Source organism: Ylistrum balloti, unplaced genomic scaffold (assembly GCF_031769215.1).
Source record: "Ylistrum balloti isolate Yb309-2 unplaced genomic scaffold, AGI_CSIRO_Ybal_v1 Utg369558, whole genome shotgun sequence".
NCBI classification, from domain to species: domain Eukaryota; kingdom Metazoa; phylum Mollusca; class Bivalvia; order Pectinida; family Pectinidae; genus Ylistrum; species Ylistrum balloti.
In genome coordinates, this window is record NW_026781860.1 from 289,921 (window position 1) to 313,178 (window position 23,258).

General features: G+C 35.1%; 1 protein-coding gene across 1 annotated transcript in view; it reads right to left on the reverse strand.

Moving 5' to 3' along the window:
- LOC132553991 (myelin transcription factor 1-like protein) overlaps positions 1–22,510 on the reverse strand; it is a 56,189-nt gene extending 33,679 nt beyond the window's left edge. Inside the window, exon 1 of the mRNA XM_060218646.1 lies at positions 22,201–22,510. Within this exon, the coding sequence (XP_060074629.1) occupies positions 22,201–22,510 (310 nt within the window). The remainder of the gene's footprint in view (positions 1–22,200) is intronic.
- Positions 22,511–23,258: the final 748 nt, after the last annotated feature.

Genomic DNA, 23,258 nt, shown 5'->3' on the forward strand with positions numbered 1-23,258 from the left:
AAATTTTCTTGTCAAAAATACACGTTGCAAATGTGTTACTGTTGCTCCCTGCTAAAGCTAATTTCATACAAATTTTCAAGCGAAATGTTAAATATATCATAATGCTGGTTCAGTTTCTACATATTTGTGGAAACATATTTGGAACGGATATGACTGCTCTCTCAAAAATTGACGTTATTAATTTCTTGAGTGTGTTAAAAGCCTATGCATTAGAAGTGGGATTTGCTTTTGTCTACATAATCACCACGTGGCCACTTCGGAATTGCGTATATTTCGTGTTCCTCTAAAATATGGTTATATCTAGTTATCACCAGAGAAGGTGGCATATTTCCTTGGGTTCTCAATTCACTATGTTCAGCCGAAACTATTCAATATCGATCGCAGCCTCAAACAAACACACATACTAAACACGTGCATTCAACTCGCTTACATGGCAGACGTGAATGATAGAGAATCGTAAAATGGCAAATGCTGTTGAGACGACATAAAACAATATAAAACCAGACCAATCCTTCTAAAAACAAAACAAAATCAATCACATACGTTTTGAGGCTGCGTCTGCCGGAAGTAGCCGGTTACTACCACACTGAACAACATACGGGAGGTTTGGTCCATGCCATCCAGAGCAATTAAGATGAAATGTAATGTCCTATGATACAGCCACGTGGGCACAGACCGATCTTTTTTCTTAGCTTCCTGAGCAATGAAAACCTCCATGGGTAGGGAGGTTCTAATAAAACAACTCTATTCTTCACCTGAGTTTACATAAGCCGATGTTCCTGCAACTCAGTTACCACGGCTCAAGGGCATAGAATTGACATCTGATCTTAACTCATGAGTGGACAGAGAATTCTTTATAAGCTAACATTAAAATTGCTGCAATTTATGTTAGTAATTTCCTAGTAAGTCCTAAATCTGCCTAGATATTAATGTGTCTATCCTACACACGTTCTCTAACGCTCTGTCATCCGTAATCCATAACTCGAGTTAATAAAAGTACAACAATGCGGACAAATGATTAGAAAGATGGCGTAATTGCAGAAAGTTATTTTGATACTCCGTTGTCTATGTTCTTTATATTGACTGTCATATATATAAGATTACCTCTGTAACTTCATCTTCACATCAATCAGTAGAAACAGTTTCCCTTGGGGTTATGCAGCCAAATTAACCAGAAATATCGGCGAGAACTTTACGCGTGCAACCTGACTACAATAACATATCCCGTTCCCTGCTGTGTTCAGCCGTTGTGTTGTTCAATAAAAGCAGTATCGAAGACTGCCTCCAGAAATCCTTAACGGCATTGCAATACCATACCCATTTAGCCGCCATGAAATACAACATGAAACGCACCACTGAATTTTGTTCTGTGTGACCTATGCGAAGGCATTCAGTTCCAATTACAAGTTGGCGCCAGACATCCGACCACAAGCGAACAATCGACTCACAACCATCCTGAATGGACGAAGACTTTTAAGACGAACCATTATGCTGTACTAGCTAGTCATACACCAGTCGAAAATTTAGAAATGATGCCTTGTACGTGAAGTTAGAGAGCATGTTTTGAAGTAAAGGATCTTCAGTGCGCACTTTATAAGCTATGTTTTCGGTTATTAAAGTAATTACATAATTTAAAGATGAATCGATATTTCGGACAATCTATCTTACATGCCTTTACACACTGATGCCGCAGATGAATCATATATACCGTAGATATCTTGATTCTTTTTCTAATAGCATGTATCGACTTTGACCTAATTTTGGGACTATTGTATCTCCGTATTTGGGTTTTGACCAAATTTAATTTTTCTCAGTTGCCTCTTTGGATTGCACAATTTAGAAGCTTACGAAACCTAGAGTCCTGAAAGTTCGAAACAGCTGTATGATACAGCTTTATTCATTAAGTGTTTATATTTCATCTAATTCTAAACTGATATTGAAACTTGTTCACACGTGTGTCTTTCGTACAATATCTCTTGACACTACCTCAGTTTTCTCCTTCGAATTGTGCGTTCACCAGAATAAGGATGGCTACAGGTTTGGTTTTGTCGCCAAGGCATAACATTTCAGTGTAATAAAAAACGGTATTTTAGCTCCCTGCTTGTCGCTCAGCATTCATTGGGATGTAAAAGAGTAAGTAAGCCCACTGCCATTAAAATGGGATTTGATAGGGTGTCGTTCTACATTTCAAGGACAATGCAGTTTAATGACACTGAATGACACCGTCAGCGACTGAATCACCAACTGATATTCTTTTCATATGATTTAAGCTTTTATCTAAAATAAACACAGAATTGGAAATATTCGTCCCATTTAGAACCTAATCATTGCGTTTACAGCGCCAAAGCTTCCTTACAGATGCAACGAATTAATTATATCTATACCCAAATCCTCATAAAGCCCGATCTAAAAAAAGATGAGTTTTAACTCGAAAATGTATTAATTAGTTTCTTGGCCCGTTTAGAAACATACGTTTAGTAAATCCTTCGCTGATACCAGGTTGTAAGAAATTAAACCAAAAAAAAATCGAGACGAACTTGGTGTTGTTATTAACTGCTACCAAATTCGCCCTAGGTTTCTTGCTCTTTCATCGCCTTTTAGTTGTATAGACATGCCATACAAAGATCGTTGTTGATGGGATCACTGACTGACGTTTTATAGCGACATCCAATTTTGGTCACGATTTACTCATTTAATCAGCAGAGACCGATTTTTTTTAAATGTCGTCAATTGAAATTTCTTGACATTTTGCCTTCACGTTGAGTGTTTGCCATTGCCCCACTTTTTTATTTCCAACTGAGTTTCACTCACAAATGTAAGAAAGGCAATGGATTCTCCGGGCACTGACACACGAAAATGATAAATAATTACACATGATGTCCTCTGCTTGTCTCTCACAATCACATATAACGCAGGCGAGCTCAAATTGTCTATTTTCCTGTATCAGTTTTAGAAATGGATAAAAAAAAGTGGTGCCAATGAGTCTGTGACATGACATTCTAGTGAAGGTTTCTCTTATGCTGCATTTAACGTGCCTTCTTGGTGCCGTTAATGTTAAGAAATTCAAAGCCATCAACCATCATGAGTAGCGAACGTAACTCCTCGATCACTGTACTTCATAAAAATGTTAAGTGACTCATTTTCGAAGTTTTTTTTTCATAATTTAATTTTGTGACCATTTTGACATTATTATTATTGGAACGTGATGCAATTGTACAAAAGACACTCAAGTGAATGGCACATTTGAATACAACTTTAGAGGTAGTTACAATAGAATCAAACAAGGAATTGCAAAGTTCAACTTTCTTGTGTTTCGTTCTTCGAGGACTCATTAGTGTTGATAAGGGCCTCAATTTTGAAACGTAGAGGGCGACAGTGGTAATCCGAACGTGATGAAAGTAAAGGTCGTAATCTAGATTGGGAGGTGCATAAGCCAGATGATTAAATACATTTTGTAGTTATTTATATATCTGACAATTTCAGCAGAACGGCAAATTATAAATAAGGTGGATATATAAAGAGGTTTTCTAAATGTTTATGGTAATGGGCAGTAACACTAAAGCGAGACATAAATCATTCAAATGGTAACAGGTGTAGTGGTAAATTGGATTGATATCGCATCGGAATAATATTGATGAAATTAACATGACAATGACAAATAAAAATACATTTTATTGAGGCAATATGATGCGATGTACATAAAACTGCTTACATGACACCAGTTCTTTTAATGTCGCCATCACCTGGGATTGGCCATGTGTCGTTAAATGTCTTTATTACCTGTTTAAACTGGATATGACATAAATGGCAAAGCTATATAAAACAATACTTAAACAATATTGATCACAGGCCGTTCTGTAATGAATAAAGCAATAAGCTTAAAAAAGTGTGAAAAACTATTTTTTTGTGAAACCGTTCAATTTTGGTCAGATTATTAATTACTAATACAAAACTTCCCATAATATATTCAGAAACATATTGGATATCGTGATATTAAAACCAAACATCATTCTCACGACACAGTAGTATCGTTTGCTTGGTGTTTACTGTCACCACATCAATCAATGTCATTGGATTTAATGGCTAGATTGGTAATTTCTATCAATACTTTTAAAATTCTAGTGGGCGTTGCTACTTAAAGTGCTTAAAACTTTATACTCTAGCATCATTTTAGTTCGTTTTATGGCCCTGACACATTGTGTCATCCCTATCAACATCGAATTGGGTCTGTCATGTTTTCATATGTAGCACACTAAGCGAATCTTGCTAAGGAATGTAGGATTGTTTATTGGTCTAAACCTGTCAAATATTCTTCTAAGGGGCGTTTAACAGGCTCAACACTTAAAATGTGCTTCTTTTCTGCTGTATTCTCTTCTCATGGCGCTCATAGAAAAAGAAAAACAAAAATTTAACTTTTCTTAAGTTTACCTTATATCCATATATCGCATGGCAATGCCATGGGATATGAATGTGTGATAAATGCATATTTTTGTGACTGAGTACGTCATCCTGCTGGGTTTCTTTTGCTAAGTTTCTGTAGGACGGTTTCGAACTTAAAAACATCGTTTCATGTAATGTATCGGTTGTATAAATGTTTTAATGATGTGATAGATGACAATGGCTTATGAAAAGAATCACTTCGTAATCGACATCCAAATAAGACATTTGTAAAGATAACTCTGATCTCGATTTTAAAAAGGAATGATAGATAATTTTTCCATTATGTTGAATATCCAATTCGTAATTTTCAAAGAAAAAAAAAGACTTAAAACCTAAAGGTTGTCTTTTTCAAAAATTGAAAATTGCATTTATCTAAGTCAATGAAAAAGGAGTAAAAAGGCAATAGATGCATGGTTTTCACATCTTGAAAATGATGTAAAAGTGTTTCCTGTTTTAGATTTCATGTAATTGACCAGAAAATGCCTCTCCTGGGTATTCCCTCCCACTGAGATCCGCGTCGTGGCTATAGATCACTGTCATTTATCAAACTGAAAGAGAACAATATCGTTGATAATTTTCCTTGTCATGCCACAACCGTGATTTATCTGGATGAGAGAGTGAAGGGTTTGACAGCTTGTCACGTATATGGATTTCTTGCGTTTCTGCCACAATGCCGTGTCAAAAACATTACATAACCATTTCGTTTGGTAACATAACATTTAAGGTCGATTGTTTGATGTCTAAATTATGCATACTAGATATAAAGGAGAAAAGAAACGACACGTTGCGGTTTCTACTGTAAGAATGATCTTAAGATATTTTATGGCTATGAAGTTTTATAGACACAAATACGACACTCGTTAGTTCATAACAATTGTGACATAGACATTTTGATTTGGAGGCAGCGAGTTTTTCAGAACCGCAATAATGGATCTATGTGTCTGCGATATGCTATGACAAGGAAAATAACTTAATAAAGGCATGTGGGCAAGTTTCCATGGTACAGATATTTAAAAAAAAATGGCAAGAAAATACCAACATGTAAAAGCCAATTCTATTTCTGTAAAAAATTGACGAAACTGTAACTATTACCTTCAATGGTATATTCTAGCCAAATTTCTCCATCGAAATATAAAAAACATCTGTGGTTTATCGACTTTTAAAATATCATAAATGCTTCTTATATCGAGACAGTTTGCGTTCAGCAATGGATGCTGTTTTAATAATCATTAAAAAGTCAAGACGTGTTATAAATGTCGAAAAACTGACTGTTATGGTAGATATGGATGTTTTGCTGGAGGATGAAGATGCAATGCATAAAACATGACTATGTAGTGTAAGTAGAGTCAGGATTGCAATATGCAGACGATTGACTTGTATTGTTGACCTGATTATCTTAACGAAAATCAATCACCTTTCTCGCAATATATTCGGATTATTATTTCTCTTCAATCGTATAAAGGTCAAGTTATATTCTACTGACTTTTAAAGGATGTTTCTTGCTGAATGTTTTACACGTACGATTTACCTAGTTTAATGTTATTCAGATGAATCTCACATATTATCACTTATATAGTAAATATGTATTAGAGAAAAAAGAAAAAAATTGGGGTTTTCCCATTTTCATGACTACATTCTTCAAGTATTGTTTGAATAGATTAATCAATACACTGTTTGCTGCCATCAAGCCAGATGATATGATACATCACTTGACATTTCCTTTGATTTGTTTTCCTTTATAGATGGAATCAGATGGCAGACCAAACCTTGCTGTAACATGACGAGATATGTAATGAAATCTTGCATGATCAATCGTGTTTTCTTTAAATGCTACATTTCTCTTGTTATGATAGCATTCCTTTCCAGGAAAGGTGAATAGCGGTACAAATAAACGGTTGTGAACTATACCGAAGCACATTACGTCAAACATACGTCCAAATCAAAAGAAGAAATATACGGGGAACGAAATTATCAAGTGATAGAGTGTCTGGTTGACAACATTCTTCCATCCCAAACCTGTAATCATCTCGCAGTTGATAAGATGTACAATGGCCTAGCCCCATAGTGAAGATTGTCCTACAAGAAGTCGTGAACTGATGGAAACGTCGTAATACATTTGTTATGCAGGTGGATGAAAATTATGGGGTCGTTATAGCGATCTCATTGAGACATGTTCTATTTCTTTGAGCGATATGTTTTCATTTGAGAACATGACATTATTTACATGGATTGACATAGCGTGTGTTTTCGAGGAAACAGGAGACGATTACTCTTCCGGACCACATAGTCTTATTTTCCTTCTACTTTTTTAGGAGTCGCCATTGTAAATATTTCTCCATATTATGCCCTTATCTTATTGACATTTGAGTTTGGATTATAATTTTGTTGACAAGTTGATGTTTTGCTGTTTTCAAATGCAACAACACTACCCTTATATGAATATACTATACATATAGGGGTTTAAGCAGGCAGGTATACCTTCACTTCACTTCAGATGTCAAATCATTAAAGCAAAATATTGTACATGTACAATTAAAATGTATTTAATATAAAAATGCAAACAATGCCAAGAAAATTGTTTGGTTTCTCCTAAATAACCCACGGATGACCCCGTCTAAGAGTGGACATCCAGAACTGCACTGACTAAACTCAAAGTATATCTAAACAAAAGTTGTACATCAGAAATGGTATTGTTTATCCCTTAATTCATTTGATATTGGAAAACTGAGCAAACGTCTGGTATGTCTCCATTTTAACAAAGTTCTTAACCTAGTTCCGGTAGGAAATACAATTTGAATGTATCTAGCTTTTATGTCACTTTTCGCTTGAACCATTCGATAGTGGACGATTACAAATGAGCTAATACGCCAGTAACCATTGTATATGGTGACACAAATATAATGGACGTAATATCGATTCAACACAATACATAAGTGAGATGATTTGCTTAGGAGTATTCTTTCTTGAATAAAGACTGGGACTCATGAAGGTCGATTTTATAGTGCAATCTCATTGCAATGTCATATTCTGAACACGATGTTAAAATTCACATTGTTTCTAATAAGACTATCACACAGACCTTAGTATGGATTTTGAAATTAATTTTGGTATAATTACTTGCATAACACGAGTGTTTCCACTATTTATATCGTTTCTAAGAAGGTCCTGATTTTGAGCATTCGCTGTCATGTGGAGGCAGGCGTCAAAAGGAGATAAATAGAATAAAACATCCCACAAAAGCAGACAGTAGATCGGAAAAGAAGAAAACTACGAGGTCAAGTGAATTCATGATATGTCCATTTACAAAATTAATCCTTTGCTACATAATTGGAGACAAAGTGCTTTAACAAATAATAAACACATAACAGCTAACGAACCAGCATGGTGACCGAGAAAAAATGAGGTCAATGATTTATATTTTTCTCTTTGACTGACACTTGAAACAAAGCTGCATCGCGGACAGAAAGAGCGTTGCTAAGAGAACGGGAACTTATGAATTATTGCATATCATTCTGAATTATTCATGCAGTTTTGGCGTTTGTCTGGAAGTAAGTCTTACATCACACATGAAAATTGTTTTATATTAATATTTAATATTCCGACATGCTATGAAGTCACTAACTTTCGACAACTGTATGGTTAGGATTTTGCTAAGGTTTTCTGTGACGTGCCTAATGGTGGAAGGGAGGCTTGGATTACCTATGCTGCTCAGATAACAGCACTGTAGGTGTTGACCGGTGTGTTACATTCCATAACAGAACATCGATGTGAGAACATGAATTAACACGCGCCAAGAGATATTATTCTTGGTAAGCAAAACTCACAAGTGCACAGTTTGGTGTGCTTTATGTCAACGAAATGAACCAGTGATGTCACCTACTGGGGAGATCACTATTTACTGCAAGAGGTCAGCTGTGAAGGTCCTTTTGTAATATCTTCTATATATAGGAGATTAAAGGCACCTTTGGACCAATTGTATCGTTCGTTCTACTGGTCTGTAATATCAAAGAAAATTTTGCCTGGACTTAAATGGACATCACGTCATAAACATGAATTTTTAATGATTGTACGGTCTGATATATTTCCGTGTACGTTTCCACGCTATCCCGATATTCCCAGTTGATTTCCAATGTCCACCTTGAGCAGTTCTTTGGTTCGGGAAACCCCTCTCAAATTAAGTGCAGGAAACACAGCTGTTCACTTTATTAAAACAAATAAAGGCGGGCAGGAATGACACAGACAGTATTGACAAAGTAAAAGAAATCACGTTTTCCAGTACCGGGTTTTTTTATGGGTGTGGTTATTTGTTAACTCGGAGTCGATTCAGAATTACGAAATAAGTGACAATGATAGCCAACATTGTCGTGACCAATTCTGGCTGGAAGGGAAGCCATTGTTGTTTACAGGCGATGTTGTTTAATGCGCATACTATATCATGTATGACTGTTGATTAACAGATAAGGATTTCTAATTCTTCATTACCCTCTTTTCTTCATATTTCAGAGAAAACAAACTGTCATGAGGTTTACATATATATTTATATTCACTTTCCTTTATTATTACTTATTTACTTTATATATATATATATATATGCAAAGATTTTTAAAAATCAGAGACAATTTCGTTTTACTGTGATGTCGCTTTAACCTGCGGATGGCTACTTTATTGCTTGCTCACACTTTCATATTCTCGTTCATTTAAATACTCATTTTTTCGGTTACTGTTCAATCACTGCGAACAGAAATGTTTTATACATAATGGAAGCAGACTTATTTTTCAGGTTTGTTCGGGGTTAAATGTTTGTAAGGTTGTCGTAGATACTAGTACTATGCAACATGGTAAAGGTGCAGTTATCATCGGTGCCGTACCGAGGTTGTAATGCTGTTTATCAGGATATTGATGTCGAGGTCGAACATAGAGCATGCAGTGACACAAGGGTACAATTTTGTGCATATTTATTCGGTTGTTACCATATGCAAAGAAAACAGCAGACGTTTTCTTTCTTTTGTACGTGGTTCGTCTCTATAAATGATGTATTTTGGAAAACGTCACAAATGACTTGCTGTTGATTTACACATCACATGGTTAGGATGAACTCGATGAGTAAAGCGTTTGCAAATATGCACTGTGAATAAATACGGTTGGCGTCAAAATGGGACGCTTTTGAGTGAACCAGCAGTGACGTGGCGACTTTAGGAGACTCTGCAAGACTATCCATGGTGATACTAAAATATATCTCGCCACTAGGAAAAACCGGCTCTTCTAATGCAGTTGAACTTATCATGAAACATTAATTTTTTATTTTTTTGCAGATCGAAATAGACCTCTAATATAATTAAATAACTATCAAGATTGGTTACTATGCCTTGACGCCAGAGCTGCTAGACAATATGTACCCATATGGACAGATAACTCCTAACAAGCTTCATACACCCAGACCTCGCGCTAGAAGAAATCTAAAATCGTATCAGTGAGGGACCAGTGGATACATTAAAAATGCGCCATTTGCCTTTCCCACATAATCGCCAGTTAACTAGGTATCTGTCTTAGATTCTACATAAATATCGATTGGTTGTCATTATTTGTCCTATTGATTAATGTTCTGGTGCTTTTTAACCCAAGAACACTCTGTAGAACATATCAAATTATAAATTGCAACCTAAGCCTGTTTCATAAAATAGCGACCTTATCTATAACATTAATCGCTACTGAATGCTGTTAAAGCTAGGTATTTTATGTTGTGAAATTATGTTGGTGTCATACTGGATAGATAAACGATCGATACATTGGGAATCTGAATAATGAATCTGGGTGAAACAATAATAAAGCATCGCTTCGTAAATAGAATGTATCCCCAGAGACGGGTTATTGTTACTTAGGGATTACAGAAATGTTCTGTCAACCACTGTTTATTGTAGTGCCAACTGCGGTGATTAGTAACCTGATTAACTGTTAGCACTGTTCCGTTAAAACTACTATCACGAATGTATGACAGGATTAGTCCATCCTGCGAAATAAAGAGGGTGTTGTCCAAATATTTTTTAATGATTTTAACATGCATGAGATTTTTTATATAACTGATCTGTACGAACAAATTTCATAATAGACCCATTGAAAATTGTTGAACAATTACGATAATTTTATGTGGTTTTTAATTTTCTCGTTTTACTGAGGTCATAAAGAAGGAAGTTTTCGTAAAGGGTGTAATGTCCTCGCGAAATCCAGGGTCATAATTTGCAAAATATCGTGGTGAAAAGGAATTGTTTATGGTTTAATATACTTGAACAAGTAAATTGCACATGCAGTCACTGTCTACAAAGATTGTGGCTACTCAACACTAGGACAACTCATGTAGGTTTCTATAACATGGAACGGTGAATTCACCTGTGTATTGGTTTACGATACCCAAACTGGTTATATCTTACTGGCAGCAGGTGCCATGCATACTCTCCTTATGTTGCATGTCACGCAGGAAGTATCAAGTACCAATATATGTTTTGGTTGGTATGGTAAGGGGACAGAACTAATGTTTTCCCTTTTATTGGTGGATATTTATTGATGGAGGTTTAGAGAACGCATGTCACCAATGATAAGGATATTGTTTATTCCGTTCTCTGTTCATACTTTTAATTTCTCATAGATGAAATGTCCTTGCTATTCAACAAGATAACATTCATGTAGCTTGACAATCTGACATCAATAAACAATGCTAAGATAGAAACGTTTTATCTTTCTTTGTCTTTGCATATAGCTAAAGTTAATAGAGCAATGCAAGAAACGTTTCTTTGTGTCGCTAGCACCATCGTACTTCATTTTTCAATAGAATATCTGATGTTATATTACTGTTGTGGGATCACCAAGTATTACAATTTTCAACGATAATAACAAATAGTCTGACATACTGAAACCCAGTACGCGACTTCTATCGCGTGAACATATCCAGTCATACAAGGTCACTGCAATAACAGTACATTCAAGCTGGGAAGAGTAAAGGCTCCAATCATGTGATTATCGGGCACTGACTATTTTGAAGCTGCCATCATCAACACACTTTCATCCTTTGTAGTTTACTCACATTAAACACAATACAATTAAGGATTTAATCACAATTCAATTGTGTTTCTGGAGCAATTTATATCTGTGTCATCAAAGCATTTATTTCATTTTTCATTCTGTGAGAATTACCTGTCATTATTAGCAAGACGGCTATAGCGTGTCGCGAGCAGGTGCCATTTCTATGTGTGTTTACACATATTGACTATGTCAAGGCGCTGATTGCTACTTTTCACGTCGATGATATCGATAACAAAACTGCATCATGGGGAAGTTATAGCATAGAAACAAATACAACAGTGAATTTGGTTTTGCCAATTTATGTGTTTAAAAGTTATATTTATTTTTGTAGGTCTGTGTATTTTCACGAGACAACCATGAAATTTCTTACTTGCTTTGTTTTCAAAAATAAAAAAAAATCATGAAATTATCTACTCTGAAAAGAAAAAAGAAGAAAATAAAAACAAATATGTTTAGGTCATCACTTCACGAGACGTCCATGAAATTTCTTACTTGCTTTGTTTTCAAAAATAAAAAAAAAATCATGAAATTATCTACTCTGAAAAGAAAAAAAGAAGAAAATAAAAACAAATATGTTTAGGTCATCACTTCACGAGACGTCCATGAAATTTCTTACTTGCTTTGTTTTCAAAAATAAAAAAAAATCATGAAATTATCTACTCTGAAAAGAAAAAAAGAAGAAAATAAAAACAAATATGTTTAGGTCATCTGACCAAAAGCGTCAACCTTTTGCTATCGGGCTTCGTCCGTCGCCGTCCGACATGCGTAAACTTTAAATGTTACTCCTCCTTCATACTTTGATGAATTTCAACCAAATTTGATCTGATGCATCATTGGGTGTGGTTTATTATTTGTTAAATTCAGAAAATCAATTACATTCCTAGAGACCTGGGGACAGGGTCACAAATGCGGGAGTTAGAAATGACTTTGTTTTAACTTCTAACTTAGTATGACATTACCACGAACTTAAAATATAATTAACTTAGATAAACAAAATCGTAAAAATAATAACATAATAACAATCCAATTTCAATTTTCAAATTGTCATTAATTTTTTTTATTTCAAAACTTTGAAGTCTGACATAGGCTCGGAACAGCAAATCGGTTTCGTGATTTTATTTTTGACAGAAAACACATGAAGCAAACCGTTTTGCAATTGCTACAAATATACCACATAAAGACCAGGGCTGCCTCCAAACTGAAGAATGTTAAGAAAACTGGGTGAAGTTAAGTGGCTTAAAATTGATATCAACATGTCAATATATTTTAATGAACCGTTATATTTATCCTTTGTACATTCAGAGCCAAATCCGAAGTGTTTGTTAATCGTGTGGTTCGTGTAGCTAAGAAATATTTGGTAATCTTGTTGATAAATAAAAATTAATTGATAACAAAACGTTAAAAAGTATGTACGTATTGGAACAAAAGACCTTTAAAGCCACATGAAGTGCAAAACTATTTATATTTTTGGTTCTTCTTCATTTAACAAAAGTCAGTATTTGGCTAAATAAATGCAATTTTATATTACAAGTATTACAGCGTTGTTCTACGGTTGAACTGTTTCATTTAACGCAAAAACACAACCTTCTCTTTTACGTAATGCCACACTTGGCGAATCCATCAAATGAGATCTAATTACATGTAATGATATAAGACACAACCATCAAATATCACGAGGTGTGATGAATCCTTTAAACCTGATTGGTCGATAAAAGGGAACGTAGAGGAACGAACGACCTATTCTGTTATTCTGTCGATATTTCAGGATCTGACAGGGTTCTAATCAGGAACGTCTGTGTTAGATGGACAGTATCTACTAATGAGGACGAATATCTATCTCTATAGCTCCAAGTCTCGTAGGACTACGGCTTTTGTCACACTTCAGTCAAATCCTATTTAACGAAATGCCAAAACACGTGTTGTGAAACATTCAGTGACAAGTCAATTTGGCCTTAAGGACATTGCTTTCTTCACACCAATTACCACAGTAAGATATGACCTCAAAATGACGAGTAAGGCCAATCGTCTGTCTATTTAGAATATATAAAAGCTTTTATGATGCTAAGGAGGCATTGACTGATGGCTGTGACGGGAATCGTATCAAAAATTATATACTTAGATGAGGTGTCTGGCGAAAAAGGCATATGATTTTTTTTAATTATCTATACCCTCACATATACATCCAGCAAATCATATGAAAGCTCATTTAGTACAAAGATTTGAGAAATTATTTTGTATACTTACGTCAGTGTTTGAATGTATTTGAAAATTCACATAAGCTGTTCCCTTAAATATAAAAGCACAAGAAGGCTATAGCTCCTTATAACTATGCTTGTTTAAAAAAAAAAGGCATGCCAAGGTCGAAGACATTCATTTGTATGAAATAATATAGTCAGGAGCAGTTTAGCTACACAATGAATGATATTGCTTAATGTAGCTATTTTGTCATTGTAAGCTAAGGGTGAAGCTGGACTTGTTTTATACAATACATTTGTCTGTTTGTTCGATTGTTGTTTACCTTGTTCTCATATGGGAATGGTGGATTACTTACTTGGATTGACCAAGATTTACATGGTGGGTGTCGTCAATGAAGCAAAAGGCGCTAACTCTTCCAGAACGCCTAATCTTATTCCCTTTGTACTTTTTCAGGACATTTCGTGTTTTATCTTTCTTATGTTTATATTTTGTCCTAGTTATATTGAATTTAAATTTGGACAATTAATCCGTTAACATCTTGATATTTTTTCCTTGTTGTTAATTACAAGGCAGCAAAATAATTAAAGTAACGGCGCATTGGACTATTTCAAGACGCAATATTCTTTTCTTTGCAACGCCCATAATAGAAACAAAACTCTTGACAATTTCTAATCTTTTTTTGAAAAGATTAAAGCTTTAATTATACATTCATGCTGCCGCCAAATATGATCAGAACAGAAACAAAACATACAAACAAATATAATATAGATATATATGTATAAACTCTCTTAAATCCCAAAATGCCTTGAATTTGAATGTAAACGCACATCCTCAACAACTTTTAAGGCTTCCAATGACAAGATAAAGGTTTATGTGTCCCTCGTTTTACTATTCACCACAAGCGTTCCGTCTTTTCTAATTATAACTGTTCCACTGACAGGCGATACGTTAGGTTAAAGTGAAAGTGCCCCGAACTAATCGCATTAAAGAATGAAGTGGAGGTTCCCATAGTGATGACACACACATTTCAGCATGGTATACCGTACTACTAACACAATTTACCAATGATTGAGAAATCATTTTGAACATTGTGAATCCATCCCTCAATTTTTATTTATTTTTTTACTCCTTTTTACCGGACAATGTCGTATGAAATTAATATCAATGAGTAAAAGAGTTGTTCGAGGAAATTTTTATAGTCTAAGCACACTGAAAAAGCATAATCTGCACACCGTGGCAGGATGCACTACCCTGGCACATCGTCATGACAACAGACTAAATCAACATCAAGTATGAAGCATTAAGTACCATTTTACACGGTTTGTCTCTTTCATAACTTTATATTGAACTTTTTGAATTTGTCCTGGCAACAATATCCAACATCTTTAATAATATTCAAATGGTTTGGTAGGAAATGGTTTTAAATTGTCGTTTTTGCGTGCTTTCTATTTGAACCTCAGCTTGAAGCGAAGTTCTGACACAATAGCGTGTCAACGGGGTTCGATTCCACAAGTGGACGTGAAAATGTATTGGAGTCACTTGTCCGACCACGTGGGTTTGCTCCAGGTACTGCGGTTTCCTCTTACATACACTTGCTTCTGTCCATGCCAACAAAAGTGATTGATATAAGTTGATGGCTTGTTTCACATAACTAAAATTAATACCCGTTACATTAAGTGTTAATGTCGAAGGAAATAAAAGCGACACAGAATGATACTCTGTGTGTCATGCTACAATGCTCAGATTGATATTTCAGTCACATTTCAGTGTGAATGTACTATACCACTCCTTAAATGACCCTATCATATGCAGGTACCGACTTCCATGACTGTACCTAGCACAAACAAAAATTTAGGTCAGTTCAAGCCGGTACCTGTTTGATTGGAGCCATATAATAGAGCCATTTTTCAACAATGTGATGTCACCTGCACATTTCCACAGCATCACTCCCGACCAATTATACCAAGATCGGAATGGAACTCTTCAATAAAAGTAGATGGCAGTACAAGGAGACGCTGTGCAACCCCGTCACAAAATCGTCTTTACAATGTCTCAAGAAATGTTCTTGTGACCGCAAATATGTTTCTGAAATGTATCAAACTGCCTATTTAAATGCCCAGGCATTTCGATCAATTCAGCTTATAAAAGTGCATAACAGTATCGCCGTTGTCATATTGAATTTAAAGAACACATGCAGTAATCACTTTCCTTTTAAATGTTGTAAAATCACACGCTAAGACCGAACACGCATTCGATTTCCTGACAACATCACGTTACTTTTGACCGTCTATCATCATGTCGGGAATGTGTAGGTCGGTCGTCTGACAATATCACGTGAGTAAGATCTCGTACATTACACGTGCGATGGTTCAGATATATCAACATCTTCTTATCCACTAATCTGCTGTTAGAAGCAACGTCCATAGACAGCAGCACAGTTGTTTGTAATGTTTGCTGGAAAGTTTGTGTCTCTCGAGAGATAAACAGTCTTCACATACTGTACCAAGGACAGAACGGCTTGTATAAATCAAACACACACACACACACACGCACACACACACAACCACACACACACACACACACACCCACACACACACACACACACACATATATATATAGCTTTCTCAGAGATTTGAGGTCTAATAACAATACCATACCTTACCCTCCATATATCTATGCCACAATGCTGATGTTAAAATGGACAGTCAAATGTGTTATTGGTATTGGAAGGCTTGACATGGAAATGTTTCTTGTCTTTTCATTTTCGAAATTCACCAAAATATTTGCCGCTTTGATCAGTATTGTGCCAAGTGTTGTCCTGAATTTTCCCGAAGACCGAAATGATCACGGATTGGCATGATTCAGCAAACTCGTTGACAACAAGGTGACATAGACATAAGTACATTTTGGCATTGCATATATTCTTAAGATATAGGGGAAGTTTTGAGATGAGGAGAGTTAAATTCACCTAAACGCTTTCCTTCTTTTGTTTCATTTCAGAACGCATGTGCTTTACGTTTTCTGACCTTCTTTTTCTTCGAGTCTGTTCTTTTTTTACAAACGTTTTATTGGTGTTAAGTTTCGCGCTTCACACTTTTTTCACATTTATTCCCAAAATACCTTAATATCGATAGATTGTAAAACATTGCGATAAAACTCATCACTGCCAACAATATCAAGGGAATTATTGTAAACTTGCACTTCCGATTACCTTGAACATTCAAATTAGATTTATTGAAAGCATACCAGGACGTTAAATAGAAATAAACACACAAAGCTGACCACTTCGCTGGTCAGTTTATACTGATCATGTAATCCTTACTTTAGTGAGAACGTAAAAACTTCTACGTTTTCCGTTTGATCAATGTAAATCGTTCTTGCAATAAGCTGCATTGACAACGTTTATTTGTACAAAAAGGAAATGGACCTTAAGTCTAAAACTTCCTAATTATGTCTTTTGTTGAAGACAATTCCTCCCTCCGTATCTCATTTTCCACACTTCATGTCAGTTTTTGGATAACTTATTCGCCCAAAGAATAGGGACCTGGCTAACGAAAGCAAGAGACAGACAACGAGAAAACAGTTTATAGAAAGGAGACAGAAAAGAAAATCCTAATAATGCTATTTGTAAAGATTTTTTTGGTCGTCATTACAAGATATTCATTTTTTTAATGAGCAGTACGTCAATGCTTATTGTGTGTTTTAACAAGACATGTTGCTTAACAAACACTTAAGAGTACACAAATGTTGAGTACAAGTCTTGAATATTTATCTTGTTAAAACCGACCCGCATTTTAGAATGACGCCAAATAAAGCGCGGAGATAAAACATTATGTGATTATGTTACTAGGACACGGATAATAACCACACAAGGACGGGCGTTTCGAGCAATTAGTATATCCCCCGGTTCGATTGTATTCACACTGCAAATAAAGCGGACAATGCATGCACGTAGAATGATAGCAATGTAGTGGCATGACATTTACGTTCTTATCTCGCACTCAAACGTCTGTCATCCATTAACGTTGAACAATGAAAAATATCTCTAAAGGTCGTCAGAATTACGCTGATATGTAAAACAATAATTGTGTACTAGAGTATTCATTTATTTGATTCTCCACAACATTCAGCTTCATGTGTGTTCGTATTTGATGATGATAACTTAAGCCGCAGGTTCATACATCAATATATCTATGGATCATTAAATAATTTCATAAAAGATTTCTGGACCATTTTCATAAGCAATTTTCACGAACTACTTCGCCAATTTATTATCAATGTCAACGGACGATTTTCCATTTAAATCACGCCATCAGACCTACTGACAGGACGTTAAGCAAAATGAGACTAAACCAAAATATAGGTTTCTAAGGATGATTGGTTCGAGTCATTTTATCAACGAATGGTAAGGTTGATGAAAATTCTTCAAAAATATAATATCATAGTTTCACTGCTATAAAACATAATTTAATTCACTTCTGTAGAACCTAATCTCATTCACTTACTGTGCAACAAAATCTCATTCACTTATGTACAACATAATTTAATTCACTTCTGTACAACATGATTTCATTAACTTATGTACAACATAATTTAATTCACTTCTGTACAACATAATATCATTCAATCTCATTCACTTATGTACAACATAATTTAATTCACTTCTGTACAACATGATTTCATTAACTTATGTACAACATAATTTAATTCACTTCTGTACAACATAATATCATTCACTTCTGTACAACATAATCCCATTCACTTTTGTACAACATAACTTAATTCACTTCTGTACAACATAATATCATTCACTTCTGTACAACATAATCCCATTCACTTTTGTACAACATAACTTAATTCACTTCTGTACAACATAATATCATTCACTTCTGTACAACATAATCCCATTCACTTTTGTACAACATAATTTAATTCACTTCTGTACAACATAATCCCATTCACTTCTGTACAACACAATCTATGAAGGTCTAGATTTTAATACATAGCAGGCAAACTATACGCATTTAAAATTGATCGAAGGAAACATCAAAATCTACATAGACGGGTTTTGATGTCTTTATGTGAATATTTATGCAGAAAAATAGCGTGTATGTGATGGGCTAACCTAAAATCTTGCAGCATCTGTACATGACATTTTGAATTTTAGAAAAACACGTTTACATGTATGCATGGTGCTACCGCTTTGGTACGGCAGGTCGTATGACACAACGCAACACCACACTGTTCGGACGATTAACTTTAATAACGTTGTGACAGAAACCAATCAATATAATGCTTAACGTTTTCTTATTTGAAGACAGAACGTTATTTTTTATCATATACTTAAACAACGAAACGTAAGTGTTAAGTTGCCTTCTATTAACACCAATATTTTGTATTATGGGAATTGAAAAGATGTAATGTTTCGTATCCTTATAACTAAAGACCAATTTCCAGTAGCAGCTAACGAATACATGAAGTGCACAGCAGGATCCGAGCATTTATCACTTTATCATTCTACAATGTGAAATCCTCATTCGATCATATCCGACATGACGTTTTCAGAAAAAGCGTGTCAGTGCATTACATTTAAGCGTATCAAAGACCATGGTAAATTTGAATATTGATAAACATTGCGACACCATCCCTTTAAAAGTTTTCTCACCTACTCTTCAGAGGAACGATAACTCAGAACTCAATTCATGGTGGGGAACCAATCGATATGTTTTATTGCTTTTTGAAATATTTAGCTACAACCTATCGAACATCCCAGACATGAAAACAGAATTGATTTTTTCAAACTAAACCGTATTGACGAAACGATAAAACAGTGTTTGATGGGCACTATTTTATCCCTCATAAAGTAGAACAACGATGATGAATAAATCTGTAAAATTTCTAGGAAAGTAGCTTATGGTTTTTTGCTCCGTTATTTTTTTCTGAATGAATAAAGAGTAAGACATTTCAAATTCTAAAATTCGTTTCATGTTAATAACTTTTTTTTACATGTGAAAATATCAGCAATATTTTGATTTGATTTAAACATATTTACTGCCCCAAAATTGAGCAGAGGATTAGGCACAAGTTATTTCAACTTATGACCGCCTTTTCCTCTAATACAATACATGATAATATTTACATGATAACATTAACAAGACATACATAATATATTTAACAGTTGGTACATTTTACTTAAAATCTGTTGCTGGAATTGATAGAAATTTGCACGTGTCTGAATACTTCTGTATTGGTGGTTAGGGACAGATTTTCATTTCCAAATAAAAATAGATGTAAATTCACTTGATCTATATTCAACATGTTTATACTTTGAAAAAACGTTATTCTTACTCTATCATAAAGCTTACATTCTAGAAAAAACTGACCAGCAATAGCTGACCGCATCATATGGATTCTGAGAACATAAAACCATATCGAATGGTTAGTTCTTCAACGTTCACGTGACAAGACAGCATTTATCGAATAGAATATTTTGTGATGTCTAACTTTAGAAGTGCGGATTCTATGTTTACGCAGATTACATGGTATACTTCCACAGTATATAGTATATTAGGAACATGTGGTGAAAAACGTGCCAAGAAACGGAAATTACGATACTGTCTCCCGAGGTTGGATATATTGCTTTAAGAAAAAGTCATGATGACATTTTGTTATGACCTTTTTTTTTGCTACTCTGCATGATTCCTCTATCCGCTTTTGTATTCTCACGTAATGATTTCTTTTCAACAGATCTCCATTTGTCAGCTATCATTCGAAAACGGTTGATTAAATATTAGCCTTTCGGTGTCTTCTAACGGTTGTTACACATTTTTCAAATATCAAATCAAGTATAGAATTGTGGAAGACTAACTGTGACTTGAAGAGAAAGGTGTATAAAAAAAACTTCAAATTTGTAGAGTTTAGTGTGTATGAATAACAAACATTTGGATGAAATTATATGTGTTTGATCGATTATAATCTGAAGATATTTAACTAGAATTTAAATGTTCTATATAATAGAAAAGAAAATCAATTTCGTGTAATTCTCATTATTCAATAGGGTGGTCGGGTGGCGCAGTGGTACCGCACTCGCCTTTACCTAGCCGTTCGGGGTTCGATTCCCGGAATAGATGTGAAAAGGTATGGAGTCACCTGCCTGACAACATGGGTTTTCCCCAGGTTCTCCGGATTCCTTCCATATTAAGAACCCTCGCGCGCTTTCATCCGAGCCAACAAGAGTGATAAATGTAAGTTTAAAAAACTTACATCGCAATTTTTGTAAAATAAATCAAGTTTATCACTATTATTATCATTATTATTTTAATAATACATGTTGAATTAAGTTTTAAAATGCACAATTCGCAATTGTTTCGATTGTTTGGTCGATTTTGGATTGTTTGTGTATTTGCGTTAGGTCGTTAATGTTAAATATGCTCCCAGCAAATAATATTAATAAAGTATCTGTTAAATTGTCAGAGTCTTTTCCCTAAATGATAACTCGCTGTTGCCTGGATATGAGATAGTTTATTCCAACAGTCAGCAGAAGATTTTCCAATATTTAGATTCGTTGGTAAAAACTTTCATCTTTAAGGAACCGTAGAATAACAAAATTAAATTAATTCGATATTACAAAGTACAGAGTACAAAGATGTATCATTAAGAAAAAGGTAGAGTATAGCATAATTAACCCCTGGAAGGTTGGTAAACGCTAAAGAATAAGTAAAGTCACAATACATTAATATAATTGACCAACAATTATTCTTAAATTATTACACAAAGCTACGCTTGGTAACGTCAGTTTATGTCCGATTGATTGCAGCATTTGACAGAACAATACATAGCATTCGACATTACTGGTTTAAATTCCTGGCCAATTTCAGGCAGAAGTTTTAACTAGCAATACATAAAACGTTGGTCACACATTAGTTTTCTTCTAACAAGCTCTGTTGAGTTGCTTTGATGTGTAATACAATGTGGACGACCTCGTTAAGTTCAGGTATAGTGAGGACGTGTCGGTCCGCTGATGTTTGAATAGCCTACTTAATGTCCATGCGAACAAAACAACACGCTCCACTACAGTACATTTTAGCATAGAAATCCCATAACTACAAAGGATACGTCTTAATTACGGCAACTGGTTTATTTACTGGAAAATTAATGTTGACAATCTAACGTAACCTCGACCAATTTTGACATTCTAAAGTAACCTCTACCAATTTTGACATTCTAATTTAACCTCTACCAATTTTGACATTCTAATTTAACCTCTACCAATTTTGTCAGTCTAACGTAACCTCTACCAATTTTGACATTCTAACGTAACCTATACCAATTTTGTCACTAGAAACATTCACATAGGGTTCGTTAAAGGTAAATTTCTGTCAAAAACAGCCTCTGCTAAAATTTGCTTCTAAACCTCTATCAGAATAATAACAATACAGTACTTATAAATTGCATGTGATATTAATTAAATGTCGTTCTTGTGGTACTTACCATTTCGGTCGAAATCCGGAGGGAGGATCATTAAGTCCCTGATAGCCACAGGCACCCTTTTGGTAGCAATGACCTCCACTTTGACATTTTGACAGTGTCCCCTTTCCTCCAGCTTCCTAAACACTTGTAGCTGTATGTTATTTAAGGTGAAATAATGACCATCTTTTTCGACTACCTGGATTTTTGGAAGTGTATCCTTACTCTCGAACTTTGCCGTCAGGCGTTCCAAGTCGATGTCTTTCGTTATATCCCCGACATCCGTTTCCCCAGTACATTGTGTAAAGTGAATACTGGAAGGCGCAAGATACATTATCGATACATAAGTTATACCAGTGTTATAACAGCGGTTGTTGATTAACGATATAATTTTACATTTGATCACAGAAATACTTTATCCAATTTGATCGTGTTAGCACAATTGAAGTTAAGACACACCTGAGGTACAGGAATAACACACGGGCACACAATCATATCTCACTGTTCCTCCGAACCATACTTTCGTGTATGATGCTTCATGCTACTGTATGGATTAGCTACATATTGACGAAGGGTTGCTTTGTTTGTGGTGTCAGAAGCACCAGGATTTCCGTGTTACATGATAATGACCCGAGACACAACACACGGCCTGAGTTTAATACCCGGCTAGTTACAGTGAAGAGGAGAGAGGTATGAAGCTTCTACAAGCATTGATAGTCATCGATCGACGGACAGGTTGTTGGCTAAGGATGAGTAACCATACCCACGTGAACCGTGTACTCATAAATACGTTCCTGTATATCTATAACGTAACCCTAGGCGGTTCTTAACACGGTGTTCCCGTAATCCTGGGGAATTTGTGTTTATACAATTTCTTTGTAAAACATTATACTATGACAACGCCTTTAAGAGAGATATTTAGGTAAACAGAGCATTGTAAGTGTTTCTTTGTAAAACGTCATCTAAAAACCGCGGCGTTCTCTACATCACCAGCTGTATGTGGTTACTGTAAAATCATAAAACTTCGTGGTGTTCAATTTCCGCGTGTTGGTAATACTATATCACTGACACTCTCATGGGAA